Genomic DNA, 11,377 nt, shown 5'->3' with positions numbered 1-11,377 from the left:
TTATATGTACGATTAATTAATTATATGTAAAAGTCGGGATAACTCAAGTAAAGAATGACATAAGCTATTCTCTAAAGGCCTTAAACACAAACTCGATGAAAGTTTTCTTATCAGTATTATTGTAGCTTTTTAGTTAATATTAAAATAATTAAAAAAAAAAATAATTATATTTAAATAATTTTTACTGACTTTGAAATATACATATGGATTTGCGCCACAAAATTTGTCCAGATCTGAAGAATAAATTAATCTACGGAACATAAAATAAGATAGAACGCTAAAGTCTAGTTTCCTGAAATAACGACAGACCCTGACAAAATAAATGCAAAAATTTCAAAATGTGGGCGAAACAGTTTTGGGCGGTTTGTGGGTGTTAGAAGGAGCGTTGGATGTGCTTGGGCAAAAAAAATTTTTTGGCTTATATATATAAGTTTGCAAAGACGAATTATGAAAAGAAAAAGGCGGCATGTCGGCATTACAGAAAGCGTGGCCAATAGATCTAGAATATATGTATATTCGATATAGGGACGGAAATGCTACCTTCTACCTGTTGCATACTTATTAACCAATCTGGCATATCTGTATAACTTACGAGTAACAGGGATAATTACGTCGACTAAATTAGAAAACAATTATTTTAAGATCATGGATAATAATTTTCGAGTTTAGATATGAAATTTTACAGTTAATTTATTTTGAATAAAGGAATCGGACATTAGTTGACACTAGATGAATAAATGAAAATAGACCGTCATAATTAAGATATCCGTCAAATAAGGGTAAGTATTTTACGACTCATGTATGACCCACCACTTTTTCTCTGAGCATTATCTACGAACAGATGCGGACAAATTTAAATTCGTATTTATTTTAATATTTTGTAATTTTAAAATAAGAATTAAGAAATGGTTGCAGACTCCTGAAAATCTTAAATTATTTATTGAAAACATACCTACTTTAAAATCAGGAATACCCCTATGCGCGCACAGCTCTCTTAAGAAATGTTATTGCATTTTGTTTAAGAGAATACAGATGCTTTTTGTTGTTTCTCTTTGGTATGCTACCGTTATGGTGCTTTTCTCTCTCGAATTCCGTGAGAGATGGACAGTTAAGAAGGATTGTTGTAGATGGCTGCTGCCATTGTTGTTCTTTTTCTTGGCCACTGCTGCTGGTGCCCATTTCTTGGTTGTTGTTGTGCTGCTGCCCCTACAAGAACTGATTTTCTGTTGGCTTATCATGGATAAATCAGTCAACCAACTGGTAATGCTAGGACAAGACGTACGCGTATTAGAGAAATATAAATACAGTTTTAAGAAAGTTTGCGATAAAGTTGTATAAGAATTTAAATAAGCAAAGAGGTAATTTAATTATGAATAATAAAAATATATGTTCTATGGGAAAGAAAACCTTGTTCTAAAGGAGTGATAAAAGTTCATCAATTATTGCAAATTTAAAAGTGGTTGGAGAGTTAATATTCATCATATATAAAGTCATTTCGTTGACAAAAAATAAACACAATTTTCTGAAAAAGTTACACTTTTCTACGCGTACATATAAGATAGCTGTACTTGAAAATGTATTGTTAGAGGGATTCGATATTTAACAATAACTTTGTACATATATGAATATAACTGTGCTATTTTTTTAAGGGCTTTTGCTAACACATTGCTTTTGCAGCTTCAGAGCAACGCCATCATCAGTACCATTCTTTTTGGTACTTCTTTGCTTGTCCTTACATTTCGAAGCTTTCGTGTTAATAGTGAGTGCTTTTACCACAGTCAAAAACCGAAGGGTTGACGAAGCTCCAAAATGATATACAAAACCAAGTATGAAGGCAATTGCCTGGTGTTCTGACTATCCCACACCTGTTGTTGGCAGTGCCCAACAACGGTTCCTATAAATAATGTTTTACAGGGTTTGGGGAGTAAATAGTAATTTTTCGTTACAAAATGGGTATATCGCGCATTATTTAGTGTTCATACCCTTGCAGATAGTATACTTATTTCAGACCAAAGCTTGTACCGCACGTTGGACCGACCAACTTGTCCGACCATATAAAGTAATATATTGTTAGTACCCCTACTTATTATATAAAAGTTGTAAAAAAAGCGTCTGAAGAAAATAAATCTTCGTCGTTTTGATCTAATGTGTTCTAATTTGGTATACACTAGTTTTTAACAATGTATAATTTCGAAGAGTGGAACAATTAATTGAAGATTTCAGAAAAGAGATTGTTTTCTTGTTTTTACTAATTTTTTTTACTTATAAGATTTTCTAATCTCGAATACAGAGTTTTTTAAGTACATTTAGGATAGGTTTTAATATTATCAAATTTAGAATGCTATATCCTATAGCTACCATAGGAGCAGTCCAAAGGAACAGTTAATTAAACATTTTAAAAGGGATATCATAGTTTCGTTGTTTTAGATAAAAAATATTTTTTTGTTATTGTTAATGGGTATATTAGGTCGTGGATAACGAGCCCTAATTATACTTGTTACTCTAGAGTAAAAGGGTATACTAGATTTTTAGAAAAGTATGTAACAGGCAGAAGGAAGCGTTTCCATCCATATAAAGTATATATATTCTTGATCAGAAGATTGAGCATGCAGCTTCCAGAGACACTTTTGACAAATGTTTTGATATTTTTACATTTTTTTATTAGTCTTGTAAAGTTCTATTGTTTTGCCAAAAAACATTTTTCCACGCACACTCTAACGCCCACAAATCTCCCGAAACTGTTACGCCCACATATTTGAAAAATGGTTAGTTTTTAGCTGAGGAACGGGTATTTGATAGTTGGGGAACTCTCTCCTGTTTTGTTTACAGTATTCAGAAAAAACCTTTTAAAAAGCATTACATAAAAACATTTATATAAATATTCATATTATTTCTTTCTTTAGACCTCAGGACAAGGTTTTATTTTAAGAAAAAATAGGCACTGATTTAATAACATTCTGAGTAACAAATCCTCAAAAGCCTTGCATACTTTGGCACTAATCCAATATTAACATTTTTCATGCCTCATGTGCTGCGACTAGAAAGTAATTTCGACCTTATTTTTGGTTAAGATCACTAGCCGGAGTCGATACAGCCATGTCCGCCCGTATGAACACGTCAACGGGTACTATAGAACCTACAACGTTGAGGATAAACATGTAGATTCAAATGATTTAGGCGCAGCGCAAGTCGCCTAAAACCACACTTTTTAACAGTTTTTGATTTGTTTTTTCATTATTTGTCTTACCAATTTCTATCAATATGACAAAATATTTTTAAAATTTAAGTTATACCCGTTACCTTGTTATACCCGTTACTTGTAGAGTAAAAGGGTATACAAGTTGCGTTGAAGAGAATGAAGCAGGCAGATATGTTAACATTTTTCGTGCACCCTTCCAGTATCTGAGTAACGGGTATCTGATAGTCGATTAACTCGACTATAGGATTTTCTCTTGCTTTTATATGAAAATTATCAGCTTGTAATATATTTTTAATTATAGACTTTTCTCGGTACCCTTCGGCAGACATCCAATAACGATAGGCAAAAACATGAACTGGTATTTTAAGTCGCGGTTTTAATACATTTTACCACATAATATCATTCACGTCTTTGAAAACATGAAACAGAAAAAAAATATCGCAACAATTTTAGTCGTCGTGATTGTGCTATCCTGGAGTCCAGTAGTAGACCTAAAAAGTCACAGTAACGCACATACTCAGGATTCAGTGTCCGTTCATCTGCCCGGCGACATAATACTAGGTGGGCTATTTCCCGTCCATGAAAAAGGTGAAGGTGCTCCATGCGGACCAAAAGTATATAATAGGGGAGTTCAACGTCTGGAAGCAATGCTGTATGCTATAGATCGTGTAAACAATGACCCCAATATACTCCCTGGAATTACGATAGGAGTCCATATACTTGACACCTGTTCAAGAGACACATATGCCCTCAACCAGTCTCTTCAGTTTGTGAGAGCATCCCTCAACAATTTAGACACATCAGTGTTTGAGTGTGCAGATAAGTCAAGCCCACAACTAAAAAAAAATACTTCATCGGGGCCAGTTTTTGGAGTTATTGGTGGATCTTACAGTTCAGTGTCCTTGCAAGTGGCAAATTTGCTGCGTCTGTTTCATATTCCTCAAGTATCACCGGCGTCAACCGCTAAGACACTTTCGGACAAATCACGCTTTGATCTGTTTGCTAGAACAGTACCGCCAGACACTTTCCAATCCGTAGCCCTCGTGGATATACTAAAAAACTTTAACTGGTCCTACGTATCAACGATACATTCGGAAGGATCTTATGGTGAGTTTTAATCAGTCTTCGGCAATCCGAAGGTTATATACCCTTGCTGTAATTATTTATCATAATTAAATACAAAAAATAATCAAATTAATTAAATAAATTCGGCTGTACCCGAATAAGAATAGTTTATAATTAATAACAACGAAGCAATGATTTCTTTTTTAATATTTGCAATTAATTTTCCGACTAGCAGTTATATTATATAGTCGACTATTGTGATTACATTCAAACCGAATTTATTTGTTTATGGTCACTAACAACAAAATTATGATTTCTTTTCTATTCATATATATGTATATAATATTAATATATAATATAATATATAATATAATATATATATATATTAATATATAATATATATATATATATTTATACATATTAATAGAAAAGAAATCATAATTTTGTCATAAACAAATAAATTCGGTTTGAATGTAATCAAAATAGTTCGACTATATAATATATTATAAAATATATATATTATATATGTATATATATAATATACATATATATTATATATAGTATATAATATATTATATAATTATATACGTTATTAATGTATGATATTATTTGTATGATATTTAATGAACCATTTAATAGGTGAATATGGGATTGAAGCATTGCATAAGGAAGCTACCGAACGAAATGTATGCATAGCAGTAGCCGAGAAAGTACCCAGTGCCGCAGACGACAAAGTTTTTGATTCCATTATAAGCAAACTTCAAAAGAAGCCTAACGCTCGCGGCGTAGTACTTTTTACGAGAGCTGAAGATGCGCGTCGAATTCTACAAGCAGCTAAACGAGCTAACCTATCCCAACCGTTTCATTGGATAGCAAGTGATGGTTGGGGGAAACAACAAAAACTACTCGACGGCTTAGAGGACATTGCTGAGGGTGCAATTACTGTAGAACTGCAGTCAGAGATAATCTCAGATTTTGATCGCTACATGATGCAGCTGTCCCCAGAGACAAATCAAAGGAATCCATGGTTTGCTGAGTACTGGGAGGATACTTTCAACTGTGTTCTGACATCTGGTTCGGATAAATCTGATACTGCAAAATCAGTTGATTCTACTGACAATATAATCGGCGTCAAGACTAAAACAACATGCGACGATAGTTACCGGTTATCAGAAAAAGTTGGGTAAGTTCCAACTAGTTTATTATTTTTAGACCATTAATACTTATAGATCAAAAGGATACTCTAAATCAGGATGTCCGTTTATCCGTCTGTCTATAATAATGTAAAGATTTTAAGTATAGGAGGTAAACAGTTCTGATTTTCCTGTGGACAGAATATGGCATTGCTTGCCATGTATAATATATAAAAGCCTTGTATACTTACATATATAATGTAAAAATAAAACAAAATTACCTATACAAATTGTAGCTCAATATATAAACTTTGAATAAAACCTTTCGGATAATTTTCTTGGCTATGACAAATAAATAATTGGGATTTTGATCTTCATATGCAAAGGGATCGCTCTCTGCAGTTGTTAGGGGGAATGGTGGGACCGTTCACACACGCTATCTCCTGTTCCTGTTTCTCTGAGCTTGGTTGTCTCCACTGCAGCGAGCTGTTAGCCGCTTGCCACTCCTCCTCTTCTTAAGGCATAAATGGGATCAGGTTGTCCGTACTCAGACTGTTACCAAGCAAGGATTCAATGGTTATCCTCCCTTTCACTAACTTGCCACACTTGAAAAGCACGTGCATTACGGTGTCGCTCCATCCATTTCCACACCATGGACACTCCCGTGGCCAAAGTGCTTCAAAAAATTGCGAAAGCAGCCAGATCAGATGGAAGTTTTTTTTTACATTCTTCGGCCTAATCCACTCCTCGAGGCTGGGGTTTTGCTATACGCTCTCTTGCTACAGCCCATATTGCTTTCTTGGCGCTGGGGGTCTGTTTAAAGTCCACCTTATTTTCCGCCGTGATTAGGGCCAGTGGCGATCACGAGTGACGCGTAATAAGGACCTGGACCAATTAAGTGATTTTAACTATAAATTTGCACTTTCTGCCTTAGTATTGTTAGTGTCTTCAGGGAAGTGCCGTTTTTTGTAAAAAAAAATTCAAACTTTTTTATGAAAAAAAAAAAATTTTCATAGAAGCGTTGGAGAATTTTAATTAGCTTTCGAATTCGTTAAAATTTCTTTAAATGATCTTGTGACGCTATATTGTCTAGCGTTCACCTTCAAAAGTGCGCAGAGAACTGCACACTACCCTCATCGTTTTCTTTTTTGTTTTCTTCTTTATTAAAGCCTGCCCCTAAAATATTATTAAAAATATATATTATTAATATTAATTATAAGCAACAAGTTGACTTTAATGAAATGGAATAATAACAAGGACACAATATTTCTACAGATACGAACAGGAGTCAAAGACTCAATTCGTTGTGGATGCCGTCTACGCATTTGCCTATGCACTTCATAATTTGCATAATGATCGTTGTAAAACGCAAAGCGACCAAACTTCTGAGACAAGGAAGCATCTACAGAGCGAATCTGTGTGGTATCGAAAACTTTCGACGGATACCAAGTCCCAAGCGTGTCCTGACATGGTTAATTATGACGGAAAAGATTTTTACAACAATTACCTTTTGAACGTATCATTTATAGGTTGAGTACTTCCTTTTGATTAATATTTTTCACTAATATGTAATTGACTTTGTTATCCTGCATGGGGTTCGTCCTGAATAGATCTTGCTGGCAGCGAAGTCAAATTTGATCGGCAGGGCGATGGTTTGGCTAGATATGACATTTTGAATTATCAACGGCTAGAAAACTCTTCAGGATATCAGTATAAGGTACTATAAAATACACACATTTTTTAAAGTGAAACGAAGTAAATTAATAAAAGTTTTTCAAAAATGACACAAATAATGTTATGGGATTCCCAATATATACTATTTTTATTTGTTTATTATCACGGAGAAGACACAAAAGCAAAACTAAAAGCTTTATCATGTTACACAATTAGTTGCTCTTATCATCAGCATTTTGATATCGTAAAGTTTAAATGGCTAGAAAGCGATTCGGTTAATAATATCCAAACACATATATATTAAAACCTGAGAATTGTAATGTATCTAACTATAGCCGAATGAATTTTCAGGTTATTGGCAAATGGTTTAATGGGTTGCAACTAAACTCAGAAACAGTTGTGTGGAACAAGGAAAGCGAACAACCTACTTCGGCCTGTTCACTACCATGTGAAGTTGGGATGATCAAGAAACAACAGGTAAATAACATTTCAGCCAATTTCGTCATGTCATATTTATACCGAATTTTAATCTTATAGGGGGATACCTGTTGCTGGATATGCGACAGCTGTGAATCTTTTGAATACGTATATAATGAGTTTACGTGTAAAGACTGCGGTCCTGGGCTTTGGCCCTATGCTGACAAGCTTTCCTGCTATGCTTTAGACATCCAGTATATGAAATGGAACTCGTTGTTTGCCCTTATTCCGATGGCTATTGCAATCTTTGGTATTGCAGTGACCATTATTGTAATAGTATTATTTGCAAAAAATCATGACACTCCATTGGTAAGAGCATCAGGTCGGGAGCTAAGCTATACTCTTCTCTTTGGTATATTGGTTTGTTATTGTAATACTTTTGCGCTGATAGCTAAACCAACAATTGGCTCATGTGTTCTGCAGAGGTTTGGTATTGGGGTTGGTTTTTCCATTATATACAGTGCCCTGCTAACAAAAACAAATCGAATTTCACGAATCTTTCACTCTGCTTCTAAGTCAGCTCAACGCCTTAAGTATATTAGTCCACAATCACAAGTGGTGATTACCACCTCTTTGATCGGTAAAATATTTACTTTTATTAAAGGTCCTTCATTAATGTTAAATCCTTTCAGCTATACAGGTACTAATCACAATGATTTGGATGGTTGTTGAACCACCAGGAACTCGATTCTATTACCCAGACCGAAGAGAGGTGATTCTAAAGTGCAAAATACAAGACATGTCTTTTCTCTTTTCTCAGCTTTATAATATGATTCTCATAACCATTTGCACTATTTATGCCATTAAAACGAGAAAAATACCTGAAAACTTTAATGAGTCAAAGTTTATAGGATTTACCATGTATACCACATGTATAATATGGCTTGCGTTTGTGCCCATATATTTTGGAACTGGAAATTCCTATGAGGTATGTATTTGTTAATTTATTGTGGTGATTTTGTTTACGTTGGTGAAATTACACATAAGTTATATAGTTAATGAGACCAAATTATGATTTAAACAAGATAGGAAACCAGCTTTGGCTACCCGAAGTGAATATACTATATATTAGTTTGGCAAATATCTCCCTTCCGCCCTTTTGTCTTTTGAATTTCGCGGGTATGTACAAAGCGCTACAGAGCTCGTATCTGGCAATACTATACATAATTTGAAAGGTCTTGACATAACCTAAAAAACGCTATGCATGATTAGTTTGGATATTGCGTTCAACAGTTATAGACGTGTAAACATGGAGTTCACTAACGCCGAAATTCGCGCTATTTTAAAGTTTTCCTTCGTTAAAGGCAAATCCGCTAGAGAAACGTTCTGTGAGATTAATGGTGTTTTGGGGGATGGTACTCTATCACTTCGAACCGCGAAGGAATGGTTTCGACGATTCAGAGCCGGTGAAAACGACACCATGGATAAGCCAGCCGGCGGAAGACCTGTGACGACAAATACCGATCAAATCATGGAATACATCGAGTTAGACCGGCATGTGGCATCTCGTGACATCGCACAGGAGATGGGAGTTAGTCACCAAACCATTTTAAACCATCTGCAGAAGGCTGGATACAAAAAAAAGCTTGATGTTTAGGTGCCGCATGCTGCTTCGGTCCTTCGGTCCTTCTGGACCGAATCAACGCCTGCGATATGCTGCTGAAACGGAACGAACTCGACCCATTCTTGAAGCGGATGGTGACTGGCGACGAAAAATGGATCACATACGACAATATCAAGCGAAAACGGTCGTGGTCGAAGGCCGGTGAATCGTCCCAAACAGTGGCCAAGCCGGGATTGACGGCCAGGAAGGTTTTGCTGTGTGTTTGGTGGGACTGGAAGGGAATCATCCACTATGAGCTGCTCCCATATGGCCAGACGCTTAATTCTACCATCTACTGCGAACAACTGGACCGCTTGAAGCAGGCGATCGACCAGAAACGTCCAGAATTGGCCAACAGGAAGGGTGTAGTGTTCCACCAGGACAACGTCAGACCACACACTTCGTTGTTGACTCGTCAGAAGCTACGGGAGCTCGGATGGGAGGTTTTATCGCATCCACCATATAGCCCGGACATAGCGCCAAGTGATTACCACCTGTTCCTGTCCATGGCGAATGCCCTTGGTGGTGTAAAGTTGAACTCAAAAGATGCTTGTGAAAAGTGGCTGTCCGAGTTCTTCGCAAATAAGGAGGGGGGCTTCTACGAGGGAGGTATTATGAAGTTGCCGTCTAGATGGAAACAGATTATCGAACAAAACGGCGCATATTTGAAAAAAATCCGATCACTGTAACACTTTTTATAAAGCATTGAATAAGGAGCAAAAAAAGCGGATAGCGGGAGATATTTGCCAACCTATTATAATATAAGTGAATATAATTACTGTACATTATATAAGAATTTGAGCACAGAAGAATAACCAAAATTCGACTTCTTATTTAATATTTTCAATTCATATATGATATAGTCGTTTGATTTTTATTATATTACAAATTAAAACTATTATATTACAAAAAAAAAACTGATATAAAAATCGCTTTACGATCAAAGGCATCGAAGTTACGATTTTTTTCACAATAATTGGCTAGTCATTTTTCGACTGTTCCAATGGCAGCTGTATTATATAGTCTTCCGATGTCGATCAAACTAAATTAAAATCTTATATTCTTATTCACAGTGTTTCAAACTTCTAACTAAAATCAGTATAAACTTTACGGATTGATTATGTTTTTGAAATACCTACTACGGTGTTTTTACTATAAGTTAAGTTAGGTTAATTTAGGTTTAAACTGTTTAGACTGTTTTATTATATCCCAAAACATCATCAAGGAAATCGTTTTACTGTAACGGAGCTGCTGGTTTCTAGCTACACGGTATAGATAACTACAACGAAGTATCGTATTTTCTTTTTAGGTGCAAACTACTACTCTGTGCATTTCAATAAGTCTTAGTGCATCAGTGGCTCTTGTATGTCTATATTCACCTAAAGTATACATCCTCGTCTTTCACCCGGACAAGAATGTCCGCAAACTAACTATGAACAGCACCGTCTACAGGCGATCGGCGGCGGCAGGAGCTCAGGGTGCACCAACCAGCTCTGGATATAGTCACACGCAGGCGCCAGGCACCACTGCCATAACTGGAGGTGCGGTAGGAACAAATGCGTCTTCAAGTGCGCTTCCGACACAAAATAGCCAAAATGATGAAGCTTCAAGCCAAACAAATGTTATTCACAAGAGCAATGGAGAATTTCTACCCGAAGAAGGCGATTGCGTTGGGCCAATCTGTAATCGAGTAAATAAGTAAGATTAATAACGAGGAAAATATAACATTATAACACTGTGCTACAAAATGAGAAAATAAATTGTGAATCTGGTCCCTAATGCAAGGACTTAGAAGAATAGGTCCTCAAAGTTAGAACATTTGTAACATTCAAACTTTCAGATGCGTATTTTCAATTCATTTTATAATTTTTTAGTCGGAATTTATTGATTTGTGTTCGGTATCTGTTCATCATAATAAATAACATTTTTATAAGTTCAATATACGTTGCTTATTCACAAAAATAACAGGATGAATTGATATAGCCGAGTGCCTCAACTATCGGGGACCCGTTATGGAATTTAAAATCAGTAATTCACACCAAGGCGTACTTTTTCAATAGACACTAAAGTTATTACCAAAATAGTATTCAAATCATACCATATGGAATATTAATTTGACTTGAATACTTTTCGGTAGGAATATAGTTTAGGAAAGGAAAAGTAGACTGATAAAAATGTATGACTGTACGATATGTGGAGGCGTCACCAACTTGTAAAGTAAAGTTG

At 35.5% G+C, this 11,377-nt stretch overlaps 1 protein-coding gene across 1 annotated transcript; it reads left to right on the top strand.

Moving 5' to 3' along the window:
- Positions 1-1,101: 1,101 nt before the first annotated feature.
- On the top strand, positions 1,102-11,090 carry LOC6555835 (metabotropic glutamate receptor). Its single transcript, XM_001982665.3, has 9 exons — positions 1,102-1,358; positions 3,501-4,306; positions 4,904-5,447; positions 6,673-6,926; positions 7,008-7,114; positions 7,423-7,548; positions 7,609-8,128; positions 8,181-8,476; positions 10,461-11,090. Exons 2-9 carry the CDS (start codon positions 3,619-3,621, stop codon positions 10,851-10,853), a joined length of 2,928 nt encoding a protein of 975 aa, XP_001982701.2. The 5' UTR covers positions 1,102-1,358; positions 3,501-3,618; the 3' UTR covers positions 10,854-11,090.
- The last annotated feature ends 287 nt before the right edge of the window (positions 11,091-11,377 follow it).

The sequence above is a fragment of the Drosophila erecta genome, unplaced genomic scaffold, assembly GCF_003286155.1.
Source record: "Drosophila erecta strain 14021-0224.00,06,07 unplaced genomic scaffold, DereRS2 tig00000294-arrow-arrow-pilon, whole genome shotgun sequence".
In the NCBI taxonomy this organism is placed as follows: Eukaryota; Metazoa; Arthropoda; class Insecta; order Diptera; family Drosophilidae; genus Drosophila; species Drosophila erecta.
This window is presented reverse-complemented; position numbering and strand designations above follow the sequence as displayed.